Source organism: Podarcis bocagei, assembly GCF_964188305.1.
Source record: "Podarcis bocagei genome assembly, chromosome: 1".
Taxonomy (NCBI): domain Eukaryota; kingdom Metazoa; phylum Chordata; class Lepidosauria; order Squamata; family Lacertidae; genus Podarcis; species Podarcis bocagei.
This window is the reverse complement of record NC_138125.1, coordinates 4,657,491-4,674,864: the sequence shown is the minus strand read 5'-3', so window position 1 is coordinate 4,674,864 and position 17,374 is coordinate 4,657,491. Positions and strand designations below refer to the sequence as shown.

The window sequence follows — 17,374 nt, the reverse complement described above, 5'->3', positions numbered from 1 at the left end:
AACTAAATGATTAAACAACAACAAATCCCTGCATATTTTACATCAGCTATACCAATCTTTTTTCCATTATGACAACCATCAAAACTTATTTGCACTGTTGAATTTATCTTAATGCTGCCAACGTTTTCCAGTGTACAGTGGTACCTCAGGTTAAGTACTTAATTCGTTCCGGAGGTCCGTTCTTAACCTGAAACTGTTCTTAACCTGAAGCACCACTTTAGCTAATGGGGCCTCCTGCTGCCGCTGCGCCGACAGAGCACAATTTCTGTTCTCATCCTGAAGCAAAGTTCTTAACCCGAGGTATTATTTCTGGGTTAGCGAAGTCTGTAACCTGAAGCGTATGTAACCCGAGGTACCACTGTACACAATTTCCTTCCCCCAACGTAGTCAAGAAACGTTTTCCAATCTTCTCTAAACGTATGTTCTTCTTGTTCTCTTATTCATGCAAGCTGCGCAGAGCATAAGACTCTTAATCTCACGATTGTGAGTTCAAGCCCCACGTTGGGCCCAAAGATTCCCGCATGCCAGGGGGTTGGACTAGATGACCCTTGTGGTCCCTTCTGTGATTCTGTGACCTTTCACACTTACCGATGGGCATGGCTTTACAGCACAGTCTCTAATTCCACAGTGACTGTCGTCGCTCCAAAAAGGACAAGGCTTCTTTAGGTTAACCTGCAGAGATCAAGGCAGAAAACGCTTCGGTTGGTCTAGGGGATTTTTAGTTCCAGGCAAGAGCTTTTAACTTGTCAGGAAAAGATGGAAAAACTTTTAGATTTACGATATGCGTTCCGATGAGGCAAGCACAGTTTTTTCTTTTGAGAAATGGTTTGCCAAGGCATTGGAGCGGGGGGGGGGGGACGGACATTAAAAAAAAGAAAAGTATAAGCATTACCTCGTAATATCTGAAATAATCGCTTTCCAAAAGTTTCTGCAGGCTAGGGAAAATCTTGCGGTTGTTGTAGCTGTCAATAGTCTCAACGTCACAAGTGCAGTCGTCCAAATGGCCAGTGACCTAAGGAAATTAAGAAGCAATGAGGATTGGAAATCAGCAAAATAATTAGGGGACGTCTAACAAAAACAACAACATAATTAACATTTATATGTGTACTGGAATGATGAAAGTACTTTACATACTCGATCCAGGTCACCTTTAAAACAAACATACCAGGGGTAAATTGAATGTTACACAGAGGTGTGTGTAATGAAACCCCAACTTTAAAAAAAAGTAAGTAAAAGCATCATCGGGACGCGGGTGGCGCTGTGGGTTAAACCATAGAGCCTAGGACTTGCCGATCAGAAGGTGGGTGGTTCGAATCCCCGCAACCGGGTGAGCTCCCGTTGCTCGGTCCCTGCTCCTCCCAACCTAGCAGTTCGAAAGCACTTCAAAGTGCAAGTAGATCAATAGGTACCGCTCCGGCGGGAAGGTAAACGGCGTTTCCATGCGCTGCTCTGGTTCGCCAGAAGCGGCTTAGTCATGCTGGCCACATGACCCGGAAGCTGTACGCCGGCTCCCTCGGTCAATAAAGCGAGATGAGTGCTGCAACCCCAGAGTCGGTTATGACTGGACCTAATGGTCTAATGGTCAGGGGTCCCTTTACCTTTTAAAAGCATCATCAAGAGGCTGTGATTTTGAGTGGCAGAGGGGCTCAACTCCGGCTACTTCCCCCTGCCCCCCCCCAAAAAAATCACCCTGCCCCACCTGATTCCCCCGCACTTTAAGCTTTATATTTAGCTTCACTACGGCATAATTTTAGAAAGTACCTTATGTGGCAGGACAAGGACCTACAGGGTTATAAAGACTAGGACTAGCCGCCTGAGAAACAGTTTCTATCCAGTGCAATTTTGGTTTTAAACGCAGTGTAAGATACTCTCTATAGGAGTATATTGCATTTAATTATGGGGTATCAGAGTTTTTAGGGGGTTAACCAGGCTGGGATAGCAGGCTTGTTGGTTTTTGAATGTCTGATGTAGATTTTTTTCAACTTCATTGTTCTGTATGGGACAATGACAATAAAGATTATCGTATCATATCATATGTGATGGAAGTGTCCTATCTATCCTGCAAAGTCTTTAGATAATTATTTTTTAATATAACATTGGTACTACTACAGTGGTACCTCGGATTACATACGCTTCAGGTTACATGCGCTTCAGGTTACACACTCCGCTAACCCAGAAATAGTGCTTCAGGTTAAGAACTTTGCTTCAGGATAAGAACAGAAATCGTGCTCCGGCGGCACGGCAGCAGCAGGAGGCCCCATTAGCTAAAGTGGTGCTTCAGGTTAAGAACAGTTTCATGTTAAGAACAGACCTCCGGAACAAATTAAGTACTTAACCTGAGGTACCACTGTACAGGTTACAGGAGTACACCAAACCCTCAAATGCAGACTATATTTATGATTCAGCTCAGCCTGAAATTGCAGCAGCAGCAATAATAATAATAATAATAATAATAATAATAATAATAATAATAATAAATAATAATAAAAAGGCTTCAATGCATGCAGGAAATTGTCCCTCTCTGGAGCCTTGCCATTCAAAGAAAACGCTTTCAGGTCACTTTTTCTGCCCTGCCATTGCTGGCATGAGATCCCAAACGTGATGCAACAACCCCCCTGAGGAAACTGAATTCGAGAAGCTTTTATGAGCGCATTTGCTTCCGGCAAAGGAAACGTCAAAGGTGGCCTGGCAGCACGTAGGCAGGAAGGAAGTTGCCAAACGCCAGAGAGATGCAAATCCCAGCCTGCCTTCTTATTCAACCTCTCCTTGTACTTCCTAGTCAAATGCAAAGCGTTGCCAACTGGGCACCCTCCTAAATGGCCAGGACTGTTGTTGACACAGCCTGGCAATTCGGCACCTGTCCACCTGCTGTGTTCCAGGTGGAAGGTTTAGCTGGCTTGGCTTTTCAAATGCATGGCTTTTCCAATCTCATTGAAGACAGAGAAGGTGTGCATCCCCAGGGGTAGGCAAACTAAGGCCCGGGGGCCGGATCCGGCCCAATCGCCTTCTCAATCCAGCCCGTGGAGAGTCCAGGAATCAGCATGTTTTTACATGAGTAGAATGTGTCCTTTTATTTAAAATGCATCTCTGGGTTATTTGTGGGGCCTGCCTAGTGTTTTAACATTTAATTTTAAATACAGTGGACGCTCGGGTTGCGAACGTGATCCATGCGGGATGCACGTTCGCAACCCATAACGTTCACAACCCGCGTCTGCGCAGGCACAGGTTGTGATTCGGTGCTTCTGCGCATGCGCAAAGTGCAATTTAGCACTTCTGCGCATGCACAACCGTCGAAACCCGGAAGTAACCTATTCCAGTACTTTGGGGTTTCGGTGGTCCGCAACCCGAAAAAACACAACCTGAAGCGGCTGTAACCTGAGGTATGACTGTAAAAGAATGTGTGTTTTTATTTAAAATACATCTCTGGGTTATTTGTGGGGCATAGGAATTCGTTCATATATTTTTTCCCAAATATAGTCCGGCCCCGCACAAGGTCCGAGGGACAGTGGACCGGCCCCCTGCTGAAAAAGTTTGCTGACCCCTGGTGTATCCCCTCTATACCTCTAAGTTTTTTTTTTTCTCTCTCTCTCTCTTTCTCTCCAGGAGAGAAGGAATCTGCTCCCCTCCCCTCCCAGCCTTGCAAATGAGTCACCCAGCAGACACACCGGCTGGCAGCAAGGCACTTTTGCACAGACACACAACACATAATTAACTTGCAGAATGCACTCCCTCGAGATGTGGCAACAGCACAATAGCTTGGGTGTGATGTTCAAACGAAAGGATGAGTCAGAATGCAAGGTCTGTTAGCCCCCACCCCCAACTAAATTGAGCCTCCGTGGTCAGTGGCTGTGTACCTACAGATGTTGGAGTCAGATGCTGGGCAGAAAACACAGGACGCATTTTCATCATGGCCAACTGGAGAAATTTAGCTGTCACCTGATAGAAAAAGAATATTGGGCGTACCTAGCTCTGACCAAGCAAAGCGATCTTTAGATTCTAATTCACCAGACCGATCAACTAATTAAAGAATTTATTATTTTTAATCACTCGCCATCAACAAAATATGCGTATGTTTTTATTTTAAAATGTTTTTGGTGTTTCTTTGTATTTTATTATTATTCATTTATTGAATTTATATCCTGCCCTTCCTCCCGAAGGAGTTTTTAACGCCGTTGTATTTTTATTTCTCCCTCTCCCAAGGCTTACACTAAATTCTCACAACAACCCTGCAAGGTTTGTCACTCAGGCAAGCAGCGATTGAAAACCAGGCCTGCCTAAAACCTCAATATAGATTGCTTTCTGAAATATGAAAGGAAGTAAAGTTGCAATTTAAGGAAATGGAATCCCGTCCTCCTGTATCAGCTTCTACAATTGCAAGTTGCTCCCAGCGGTGAATTAGCGAAAGCTTTTGGGCACAATCCTGACTCCCCATCGTGTTGGAGCGGCTTTATGGAGCATGGCAGCTGCAACAGAAGGTGCAGGTCCTGCTCTCATGACGACTGTGAGACCGGTTTGGGATCCACCAGATCCTAGGCTAGCTCAGTCCCCCCCCCCCATTTCAGGACTTTTCATTGGGCCCTACTGGGGGGTGGGTGGTCAGGGTATATATCCCACCTGTGGGGCTCCCAGTTGCCCACATTCATGGAATCACAGAGGATGAGTTAACCCAACCCCATGAAATGCAAGAATCACACCTTGGGAGATCACTTGCATCCAGGAAATCTCGGAAGCGGCTTTGCAGCACACAGGTCAAAGAGGAAGTTTCCAAACGCCAGAGAGATGCAAAACCTGACATGCTTCCTGTTCAAGATCAGTGCCGGATTTGCGCATAGCTGCCAACCTTCCCTTTTTTTGCGGGAAATTCCCTTATTCCAGCGATGTTTCTCACTGCTATCCCGGATTGTTAGATATCCCGCAGACTATCCCCAGGACAGGTGAGGCTGCTGATCCCTTATTTTCAAATCTGACAGCTATGGATTTGCGTATAAGCTAAACAAGCTATAGCTTAAAGGTAAAGGGACCCCTGACCATTAGGTCCAGTCGTGGCCGACTCTGGGGTTGCGGTGCTCATCTCGCTTTATTGGCCGAGGGAGCCGGTGTACAGCTTCCGGGTCATGTGGCCAGCATGACTAAGCCGCTTCTGGCGAACCAGAGCAGCACATGGAAACGCCGTTTACCTTCCCGCCGGAGCGGTACCTATTTATCTACTTGCACTTTGACGTGCTTTCGAACTGCTAGGTTGGCAGGAGCAGGGACTGAGCAACGGGAGCTCACCCTGTCGTGGGGATTCAAACCGCCGACCTTCTGATCGGCAAGTCCTAGGCTCTGTGATTTAACCCACAGTGCCACCCATACCTTTTAAGCTATAGCTTAGGGGGGCCCCAAAACAAATTTAAAGGGGGGGGGACCTGGATGTACAGTCATACCTCAGGTTGAAGTAGCTTCAGGTTAAGTATTTTCAGGTTGCGCTCCGCGGTGACCTGGAATTAACGGAGTGCTTTACTTCCGTGTTTTGTCGCTCACGTATGCACAGATGCTCAAAATGACGTCATGCGCATGTGCGGAAGCGGCAAAATGTGACCACGCATGCATAGACGCGTGTTACGTTTACTTCAGGATGCGAACGGGGCTCCAGAACGGATCCCGTTCGCATCCAGAGGTACCACTGTACATTTCCAAAATATAGGATAAAAAACAAATAAAATAAAACCTACATACAGCAACAGTGTTTTGTGTTGTGTAGGCTCCTATGATGTGTCATGGGCCCCGCCTGCTAGCCTGCTCCCTAAAATATCACACATTTTGTTATGTGCAAATGGCTTTAGATACATATTAGGTCCATAAATGACCATAGAGCATATATTCAACACAAAAAACAGCGACATTTTGTTGTTGACAAAGCACAGCTGGACATATAAAGGGCCCCGTTACCTTCAGTAGCTTAGGGCAGGCTTCCTCAACCTTGGCCCTCCAGATGTTTTTGGTCTACAACTCCCATGATCCCTAGCTAGCAGGACCAGTTGTCAGGGATGATGGGAATTGGTCTCAAAACATCTGGAGGGCTGAGGTTGAGGAAGCCTGGCTTAGGGCCTCGTCAAACCTAAATCTGGCCCCGTTCAAGATGTTAAGTTATAAAGCCCTAAAGCAGAGCGTTCCAAATGGTGGAAAGCGACACATTTGTGTGTCAGCTGGAGTGTGTAGGTGTGTCGAATGAATGCTCCCTGCACTCCTCCCGGGGCTGGAAAGAGGTTAGTTTAATCTCCAGTTAGCTAGTAAAACTGTCGCGAAATGATGTGGGTCTAAAAAAGTGAAAAGTCTGGAAAGCTCCGCCCTAAAACAACCAGGGACCCAAATATTCAGCAGCTGTTTCTTCCATGTTGGTTTTGCCTTTGCCTTGGGATCTTTAGGGGGGCGTTCCCACTCAGAAGGTCAGCGGTTCGAATCCCCGTGACAGGGTGAGCTCCCGTTGCTCGGTCCCTGCTCCTGCCAACCTAGTAGTTCGAAAGCACGCCAAAGTGCAAGTAGATAAATAGGTACCACTCCAGCGGGAAGGTAAACGGCGTTTCCGTGCGCTGCTCTGGTTCGCCAGAAGCGGCTTAGTCATTCTGGCCACATGACCCGGAAGCTGTACACCGGCTCCCTTGGCCAATAAAGCGAGATGAGCGCCGGAACCCCAGAGTCGGCCACGACTGGACCTAATGGTCAGGGGTCTCTTTACCTTTACTTTCCCACCCACAGCTGAGGGCAACCCCCAATGGCCAAGCGCAACGGCAGGACCCTAGCTTTGGAAAGACCTGCCCTGTCTTGAACCCGTGCCAATCTCTTTCTAGCAGTTGCTGAGGATGCGCACTTTTTCGCATCCTTTTCTCACACTGGCCAATCAGATGCCACTTCTGGGAAACCTGCAATCAGGATTCGAACACAAGACCCCTCTCCCTTCCCGTGGCTACCAGCAACTGGTATTCAGAAGCATATTGCTGTCTCTGTTTGGCCACGCCATTATTTTTGCTCTCGTTTCATGGCAATCACATGCAGAATGTTCTTGCAGGGTTTTTTTTATGATCAATGTGATTTTATGATCTATGCAACCCAGCCTGGGTGGGAACTTTTGGGCAAAGGGTAAATAAATCCACCAGTTCAAAGGCAACTTAGGGGCAACTTCTCAAGAGTAAATACATTTACGAGGGAGATTTCTCCTGGGTAAATACAGCCCACGGGGAGGGGTTTTCCACCAGGCAGCGCAGTCTAGTATTGTCTACCACCCAGGAAAGGACACATTTCAGAACGGCTGGCGCAATTGCTCACACGCCACGCCACCTCTGTTTACACCTTCCGCATTTCCTTCTCCACCACTCTGTCATTTGCACATTAAGAGAGTTCAAAAGAACATATTAAAGAACTCCAGGCACGCGCACACACACACACACACACACAGAAAAAGCATTGCAAGTGACAGAGGAATAACTTATTAGTCTTAGTCACCCCCTATAAAAAGAATTCAGCAAACAGATGGAGGAGAAGGCCATGGAGAAAATACGGAGAAATTACTGTTACGGCTAAAATGGCAAGCATTGTTAATTCAAGAAAAGCTGGACAGTAGATCAGAGTCAAACCAGGAGGATTTGGGGCAATGACTGTTTACAAGACTACAACTCTATGGGCGGCATCCAGTGAAGCAGTCCTGTTAGTGCAAGATTTCTAATTGCACCACAGAACTGTTCCCCTGCATCCTCTCCAGAGGTTTTCAGGGGAACCCCCAAAACAAATTTAAGGGGTGCACAGAGAAAGGACGGAAAGCTCTGCTCCACAGCCGAAAGTCCTCGCACTAACAGTATTACTTTGTTGGAATACCACCTTATGCATCCGATTTCATTTTGCAAAAGGCACATAGGCAAAATATTAGAAAACTGAGACAGGAATCTACCCCAGCCTTCCCTAAGCTGGTGAGTTAGGGATGCCCAAAGCAAGAAAAGGGCACGAGGTTGGGGAAAGCTGCAATACCAGGTCTGGATCCCCTGCTCAGTCAAAGACTGATTATGCAGTTTGAAGCCTGATCCACTAGGAAGTACCGGTAGATCTGTCTGAAATAACAGGGTTGCCATAAGACAGTCTGGCTCTGTTCCATTAAAGTGAGTGCTGCAGGTGATGTCTGGGGCAGGATGAGGGCTGAACAGGGCATGACCTGAAGCAGGGCTTGGAATGTACAAAGTAACAATGAAGAAGAGCAGGGGTAGGGAACCTAAGGCCCAGGGGCCGGATGCGGCCCAATCGCCTTCTCAATCCGGCCTGCGGACAGCCCGGGAATCAGCGTGTTTTTACATGAGTAGAATGTGCCCTTTTATTTAAAATGCATCTCTGGGTTATATGTGGGGCCTGCCTGGTGTTTTTACATGAGTAGAATGCGTCCTTTCATTTAAAATGCATCTCTGGGTTATATGTGGGGCATAGGAATTCGTTCATTTTTTTTTTTTTTTCAAAATACAGTGGTACCTTAGGTTAAGTACTTAATTCGTTCCGGAGGTCCGTTCTTAACCTGAAACTGTTCTTAACCTGAAGCACCGCTTTAGCTAATGGGGCCTCCTGCTGCTGGCACGCCGCCGTCGCACGATTTCTGTTCTCATCCTGAAGCAAAGTTCTTAACCCGAGGTACTATTTCTGGGTTAGCGGAGTCTGTAACCTGAAGCGTCTGTAACCCGAGGTACCACTGTATACTCCGGCCCACCACATGGTCTGAGGGACAGTGGACCAGCCCCTGGCTGAAAAAGGTTGTGACCCCTGAAGAAGAGAGTGCCTCTGGGCATATCCAGAGTACCCACCACAACCTACCTAGGGAAGATTTTAGTGTTTGGTGTTGCAAGGTGTGTTTACTATTTTTTGTTGGGAGCTGCCCAGATTGGCTGGAGCAACACAGTCAGAAGGGCGGCATATACATAAATTTATTATTATTACTACTGCTACTACTACTATTACACTTTTAGGGGTCTCAGCTTCTACAGTCAAGGCAACACTTCCCAAGGCAGGATGGAACCCCACTTCTTGCCTTTCTTCACCCCTTCCTTCTCCCCAAAGGGTCCACGGCTCTGCCACCCTGTGCGCGCTTCCTGAAAAGATAGCTCTTCGGGATTTACCGCTGCGTATGTTTAGGATCGGGCTGCCAGTTGTCGGCAGGTTGCGCCCTGGGAGTTCCCTGCTCTCGTTGAAAGAAGGCAAGCGCAATTAGCAGCCGGTGTAAGGAGCAGCGCCTTTGGGACTGAGGACACGCCGAGGAGCTTAACCGCCACCGCAAGTCTCATTAAGCAATGCAAATCATCAATGAATAATGTAATTAAGGAGAAGGAGATCAACAGTGATTTGCGTCTCCTAAAGACTAATGAGAGAAGCTCAGCCAAAAAGCAGAAAAAACCTTTCCAAGGGGAGGCGCGCGGAGAAGGAAACGCGACCCCCGAACGTCTCCAACCCATCACCAATTCAGCTCCTGAATCCAGGCCGCCATCGTGCCCTGAGCATGTGCAGAGTGCCTTCAGAGGATGGGGGCTCCGGGACCAGTTCTCCCCCTCGGCTGTTTCCAGCGCAACCCGAACCCCCAACCGGATCGGACCCCTTTCCTCTGGATCAAGTCCCGTGGGGCTGCGTTTTTACGCACCAGGCGCGCCCCGGGACCGGTGACAGCCGAGGTTGGGGAGCGCGCGGGACACTCACCTGGCAGAAGCAGCGCTGCTCGGCGGAGCCCGGCGGTTGCGCGCAAGTTGCGCAGCCCAGGAGTAGAGGCACGAGGAAGGCGAGAAGCGGCTGCATGGCTGCGCGCGAGTGTGGCTCTGCCGGGTAGCTCAGCTCCGAAGCTCCGAAGCGCCGGCGCCGGCGGCGGGGCGGGGCGGCTCCGTCCCGCCTCCTGCCTCCGCCTCCTGCCGGTGGACGTGCGGCCCGGCCCGCAGGCGAGGAGCGGCGCGGCCGGCGGGTTTCCCCGGCCTGATCTGGCCCGGCCTCATTGGAGGAGGAAGCCGCCCGGCCCCGCCTGGCAGGCGCGCCGGACGTTGCCAGGCGCACGCTTGCTCCCGAGGAAGCCGCATGCGTGCACCGCATCAGCCGGCGCTATTTTGGAGCGGACGCAAGCCTTCATTGGAGCCAATTTGATTCCCTCCCCCTCTTTCTTTTTCCTTTTTCCTTTCTCCTCCTGTGATGAGGCTGCATTTCAATATTTTAATGTTTCAGTATTTTAATTGTTGTATTTTAATCTTGTTTTTAGGTTGTATTCATTCAACTTGCTTTTATTATTGCTTGGTAGCCGCCCTGAGCCCGGCCTTGGCTGGGGAGGGCGGGCTATAAATAAAAATTATTATTGTTGTTGTTGTTATTCATTCCGTTTGCCGAATTAAATGTGAATGGGAATTATAGAACGCAAACAAAAGCATACATTTCCTACAGAGACACGAAAATCTATCCAATATTAGAAGCGCTGGGGAAGGCAGCAATTCAGATGTCCAGGAAACAACTTGTAGAATGCAGCCCTGCACAGTGAAGTTTTTAATGTTTGGTGGTTTATTATGTTTTTATATTATGTTGGAAGCTGCCCAGAATAGGCAACCCAGTGAGATGGGTGGGGTACTACTACTACTACTACTACTACAACTACAACTACAACTACTACTAGTAGTACTACTACTACTGGCCTTGGTCCAGTATATCTGAAGGAGCGTCTCCACCATAGGCGCCGACTCCATGGGGCTCGAGGGGGCCCGAGCCCCCTCAAAAATTCGTTTGGGGGGCTCCGCCCCCCCAATAATCTCCGGCGCCCCTCCAGCAGAGCGCCATCGCCGCCCCTCCCCCAGCCCAAAATGCACAGGGTCGGGCTGCATGCCTCCTGCCCTCCCTCCCGAGCAAAAGCTCCACCCAATTTCCTTCGGAGCTGATTAATAGGCGCAGCACGCTCTCCCCTATTCGCTCACGAGGAGGCGGTGCCACTTTATTTGCATATTCATGAGCTTATTTATTATTCATGAGCTTTCCCGGGCCCCCCCAATATTTTTTATAAGTCCGCGTCCCTGGTCTCCACCCTCATCATTCTACCCGGACACTGAGGTCCAGCACCGAGGGTCTTCTGGCGGTTCCCTCACTGCAAAAAGCCAAGTTACAGGGAACCATGCAGAGGGCCTTCTCGGTAGTGGCGCCTTCCCTGTGGAACGCCCTCCCACCAGATGTCAAAGAGAAGAACAACTACCAGGCTTTTAGAAGACATCTGAAGGCAGCCCTGTTTCGGGAAGCTTTTAATGTTTGATGTATTATAGTATTTTAATATTCTTTTGGAAGCCGCCCAGAGTGGCTGGGGAAGCCCAGCCAGATGGGCGGGGTATAAATAATAAATTATTATTATTATTATATTATTATTATTATTACTACTACTACTAATAATAATAATAAATTGTTGTTGTTGTTGTTGTATTTCAGGAGGGAGAAGCCCAGGAGGAAGTGATGGCTTTCAAAGAGAAAGGGTTATGGATGGCTACAAGCCACAGTTGGAGGCAGGAAATGCTTCTGAATACTAATCGTTGGAATGGAAACCACAGCAAGGGAGAAAGGGCTTTTGTGCCTGAATCCTGCTCCCTGGTTTCCCACAGGCATCTGGTTGTGAGAAGAGGATGCTGGAAAAGATGGGCCGGGTTCTCATTGTGGCTACTAGCCACTATGGCTGTGACCCCATCTGCACTGTGCATACAGCAACTTTAAATACAGTGGACTCTCGGGTTGCGAGCGTGATCCGCACGTCTGCACATGTGCGGGTTGCAATTCAGCACTTATGCACAAAGCGCAATTTAGCTCTTCTGTGCATGCACGACCACTGAAACCCAGAAGTAACGCGTTCTGGTACTTCTGGGTTTCAATAGGTCCGTAACCCGAAAAACAACAACCTGAAGCATCTGTGACCCAAGGTATGACTGTAATCATGGCTTCCCCAAAGAATCCCCAGAGCTGTGATTTATTTATTATTTCATAAACTCTATATACCACATGGTTTTTTAAAAGTTTAATAAATAATAATCATAGTAATTTATTATTAATACCCCACCCATCTGGCTGGGTTTCCCGAGCCACTCTGGGCAGCTTCCAACAAAATATTAAAAATATATTAAAACATCAGTCATTAAAAACTTCCCTAAACAGGGCTGCCTTCAGATGTCTTTTAAAAGTCAGATAATTGTTTATTTCCTTGACATCTGATGGGAGGTCGTTCCACAAGGCGGGAGCCACTACCAAGAAGGCCCTCCGCCTGGTTCCCTGTAACATCGCTTCTCACAGTGAGGGAACTGCCAGAAGGCCTTTAACGCTGGACCTTAGTGTCCAGGCAGAACGATGGGGATGGAGACACTCCTTCAGGTATACTGGGCTGAGGCCATTTAGGGCTTTCAAGGTCAGCACCAACACTTTGAATTATGCCCAGAAATGTCCTGGGAGCCAATGTAGGTCTTTCAGGACCGGTGTTATATGGTCTTGGTGGCCGCTCCCAGTCACCAGTCTAGTTACCGTATTCTGAAAAACAGCCTCAACATGGTTTGCAAAAAGGAAAAAACAACAAAATTGTTAGGAAAAGCAATCAAAACATTCCAAAAATTAACACCAGCAATAAATGAGGGGTGGAATCTTCAATATAAACATTTGGGTAGCCTTGTCTGAACAAAAATGCTTTTAGCAGGTGCCAATAAGAGTTCAGTGAAGATGCCTGTAAAGGTAAATGGTAAAGGGACCCCTGATCATTAGGTCCAGTCATGATCGACTCTGGGGTTGCGGCGCTCATCTCGCTTTATTGGCTGAGGGAGCCGGCGTACAGCTTCCGGGTCATGTGGCCAGCATGACTAAGCCGCTTCTGGCGAACCAGAGCAGCGTACAGAAATGCCGTTTACCTTCCCGCCGGAGTGGTACCTATTTATCTACTTGCACTGGTGTGTTTTCGAACTGCTAGGTAGGCAGGAGCAGGGACCGAACAATGGGAGCTCACCCCGTCGCAGGGATTCGAACCCGCCGACCTTCTGATTGGCCAGCCCTAGGCTCTGTGGTTTAACCCACAGCGCATTCTGCAGATCAAACTGGATGAGTGGGCATTTGTGGGGTAAGGTGACCTCATAGTTAAACTGGTCCCCAGCGCTTTGTATACTAGCACCGTGAGTTTGACCTTGTGGTTTGTTACAGGTGCAGTGAGCTGCTGAGAGAAGCCTATTCCCTTCCCAGATCTACAATTCCCAGAGAGGTTTGAACAATCAATCGCTCTTCCCAGGGAACTCTCCGGGAGTTGTAGAGCAGGGAGGGGAACCGGGTCTCCTAACAACAGTCTTAACAGACTACAGGTCCCAGGATTCTATGGGAGAATCCATGCCTGTTTAAAATGGTATGTAAAAGTAAAGGGACCCCTGACCATTAGGTCCAGTCGTGACCGACTCTGGGGTTGCGGTGCTCATCTCACTTTATTGGCTGAGAGAGCCGGTCATGTGGCCAGCATGACTAAGCCGCTTCTGGCGAACCAGAGCAGCACACGGAAACGCCATTTACCTTCCCGCTGCAGTGGTACCTATTGATCTACTTGCACTTTGGCGTGCTTTCGAACTGCTAGGTTGGCAGGAGCAGGGACCGAGCAACGGGAGCTCACCCCGTCGCGGGGATTCGAACCGCTGACCATCTGATCGGCAAGTCCTAGGCTCTGTGGTTTCGTCCTCAGTGCCACCCGAGTCCCTTAGAAAATGGTATGATGGTGTTTAAAATGTATAGTTGGATGGGGACTCCGCCCTTGGAGTCAGTTTTGCTGGGAAACGAGAGATACTTTTGGACTCAGGTCCTGTTTTGGGGAACATAAGAAGAGCCTGCGGGATCAGGCCAAGAGCGCGTCTACTCCTGTGTAAGCGTGCATCAAATGGCCACCTTAATTCTAAGAAGACACACGTTGGCATGCATTTACTGCCCAGTCTTATGCCTGCTTAAACTCCACTGAGTTCAACAGAGCTTGCTCACAGGTGGTGGAATTCCACAAGGGTGGAATTGGTCCTGGGATTTGGTTGTGGGTCACAATTTGGGCCACCAGCATTGGAAAGAAAGCACACCCTGGAATTGGGAGGTGCCGGGGACTGTGTGCTGCAATGAGCAATCTTTGCATCAGCTCTTAAATGCAACTGTGGGGGCCAACTTGCTGAGGCATCAGGGCGTGTTCATGATTAATAGCAGAGCTGTGAATGTACCGGCTGGTCTATCAAGGACAGCTCACAATGGTACCTGCAGATTGGATAAATGCAAATTAGAAGGAACTATCACAACCAGTTGGGAGGTAGCCACACCCATCGGGTAGTAATTTATAAATCCCTGTCATTCCAGGTGGAGGTGACAAACCCATGCAGAGCCGTCTTTCCCATTGGTCTTAGTGGTCCGCTGCGCCAGGGCACTGGCCTCTCAGGGGTGCCCTAGTGAGTGGGGGAGCTGTGCGGCTTTGCCGGCAGCCTCCCCTTTCCCTGCACGCCAGCCAGCTGCGCCCCGCCAACTACCATATTTTTAGCTCTATAAGATGCACTTTTCCCCTCCTAAAAAATAAGGGGAAATGTGTGTGCGTCTTATGGACCGAATGCAGGCGGGAGGCTCTGCTCAGCGCTCCCTTTAAAGAGCCGCCCGGAGCGTGTGTGCGGCTCTTGGGGGCTTTTCCCTGAGGAGAGAGGAGGGACTGAGGGGCTGCGTTTCTATTCCACCTTTCTGTTCCTAGAGCCCAACAATCCACACGAGAGGTTGTTGCAGTTCCACAGAATCCTTTCACAGAGTCTAATATTAGCCTTGTTCCGCCATCCTGGGCTTCATCAGTAGTACAAACTCATATATGATATCACAGGACAGTGGATCTTATAGTAGTAGCTGCTGTTGAAATCTACAATACAATGAATAGCATATATTATTTCTTCAAACGTACAGCCAGTTATGCCGTGTGTGTTTATTGTATCTACATATATCACGCAAAACAAGCAGGAATTGCAAACACTATAGAGGATGGCATGCACTGTACTGTGTTATTAGGGGAAAGGCAGTGGCTCAATGGTTAGAGCACATGTTTTGCATGCAGAAGGTCTCAAATTCAATCCCTGGCATCTCCAGGTAGGGCTGGGAGGGAGCCCCACTTGTAGTTTTGTAGGTTAAGGGTGCTGGGAATTGTAGTTTTGTGAGGGTGCCGCTCCCAGGATTCTTCAAGCTGAGGACCATCTCTATGACGCAGGGCGCATCGTGGATATTCCCCGTGGCTTATTGGACTGTGGTTGTTTTGTGGAATCACAAAACAGAGAAACCAGTAGGAGAACACTTCAATCTCCCAGGACATTCTATACAAGATCTCAAAGTAGCTGTTTTACTACAAAGGAATTTCAGAAATAGACTGGAAAGAAAAGCTGCTGAATTGCAACTCATTACCAAACTCTAAACCATGGAGAGACCTGGTTTGAACAAAGACATTGGATTCTTATCTCATTATACATGACTAAGCCATTTTTCACCTTCTCACCCCTTGCCTTTTCCTGGAAGACCTATTGCAGTCGTTAAGAGTCGTCAACAGGCTCATCTCAGCTATCTGCCAATCTCCCATTCCCACCACCCATCTGAGTAATACCCCTCCCCACCCTCTCACTATATAGAAGGATCTGGCAACTTCTGTTTCAGTGTATCTGAAGAAGTGTGCATGCACACGAAAGTTAATACCAAGAACTAACTTAGTTGGTCTTTAAGGTGCTACTGGGAGGAATTTTTTTATTGTGGTTGCTTGTTCATCTATAACATCCGCTGTGTTATTGTTGTTGACTCTTCCTTGGGGCTTGCTTTTCTAATGCTTATGAGATGACTTGCTTCAGGCGCTCCAAGAATAGAGCAGGAAGACAGGAAATGCATCTTTGAGAAATAACAAAAGGGTGTGCACACACCAGAGGACAGCAGCACTCATTGCACCAGCAGTTCTTTCACCAGGGTCCCAATTCGTGAGGAGAACATCTCCTCCTGAGTCCATAAACTCTTTCCAGTTGCTGCCAGCATCCCATAATGGAGGTAGTACGTGCTTCTGAATACCAGATGCTGGAAATCACAGGAGGGGAGAGAGGCCTTGTGCCCAAATTCTGCTTGCGGGTTTCCCACAGGCTGGACCCCGTGAGTACAGGACGCCCCATCCAATCTATCCAGACTGGACCCTGCTTTGTTGTTGTTTAGTTGTTTAGTCGTGTCTGCCTCTTCGTGACCCCCTGGACCAGAGCACGCCAGGCACTTCTGTCTTCCATTGCCTCCCGCAGTTGGGTCAAACTCATGCTGGTAGCTTCGAGAACACTGTCCCACCATCTCGTCCTCTGTCATCCCCTTCTCCTTGTGCCCTCCATCTTTCCCAACATCAGGGTCTTTTCCAGGGAGTCTTCTCTTCTCATGAGGTGGCCAAAGTATTGGAGCCTCAGTTTCACAATCTGTCCTTCCAGTGAGCACTCAGGGCTGATTTCCTTCAGAATGGAGAGGTTTAATCTTCTTGCAGTCTATGGGACTCTCCAGAGTCTCCTCCAGCAGCAGAATTCAAAAGCATCCATTCTTTGGCGATCAGCCTTCTTGATGGTCCAGCTCTCACTTCCATACATCACTACTGGGAAAACCATAGCTTTGACTATACAGACCTTGGACCCTGCTTAGGTATTGCAAATGTGCTAACAGTTTCATTGCTGCACCACTAGATTACAAATGTTGCAGTATGGATAAGGTTGCAACACACTCCACCCCAATATCCAAGCAATGTGGGATTCCAGGCATTCCATTAGCTTTGCTCAGGGTCTGTGTTTCCTTTTAGAAATGACGCACAACAGATATATGGTTTATTGACACACATCTACAGCACTTGCTGATTCCAGGGGATTAGAAGCGTCTAGCACACAATGTAATACAATTTAAAAAAAAAAGTCCTAGTGAATGCAGCCAGACTTACATCAGAGTAAGCTCACAGAGAAGTGCGTTGCATGGCTTATGGCAGGGCCTGACAGCATAACTGCGATGAAGGGACAGATTTAGGTTTGATGACCCCTAAACTACTGAAGGTAATGGGGCCCTTTATATGTCCAGCTGTCCTTTGTCAACAACAAATTGCCGCTGTTCTTTGTGTTGAACATATGCTATATGGTAATTTATGGACCTCATAGGTATCTCAAGCCATTTGCAGCCAGTCCATGCAGAATGTAGGCACCCTATATATAGAAAGGAGCAAACCAGTGATATTTGAGGGAGCAGGCTAGCAGGCGGGGCCCATGACTTACATCATAGGAGCCTACACAACACAAAACATGGTTGCTGTATATAGGTTTTATTTTATTTGTTTTTTATCTTATATTTTGGAAATATACATCCAGTT

At 48.1% G+C, this 17,374-nt stretch overlaps 1 protein-coding gene across 1 annotated transcript in view; it reads right to left on the bottom strand.

The window, feature by feature from the left end:
• Positions 1-10,099, bottom strand: part of ERO1A (endoplasmic reticulum oxidoreductase 1 alpha) — a 37,597-nt gene extending 27,498 nt beyond the window's left edge. Inside the window, exons 1-3 of the mRNA XM_081192824.1 lie at positions 9,700-10,099; positions 893-1,012; positions 589-672 (exon numbers count right to left, since the gene is read on the bottom strand). Of these exons, the coding sequence (XP_081048950.1) occupies positions 589-672; positions 893-1,012; positions 9,700-10,080 (585 nt within the window). The 5' untranslated portion in view covers positions 10,081-10,099. The remainder of the gene's footprint in view (positions 1-588; positions 673-892; positions 1,013-9,699) is intronic.
• Positions 10,100-17,374: the final 7,275 nt, after the last annotated feature.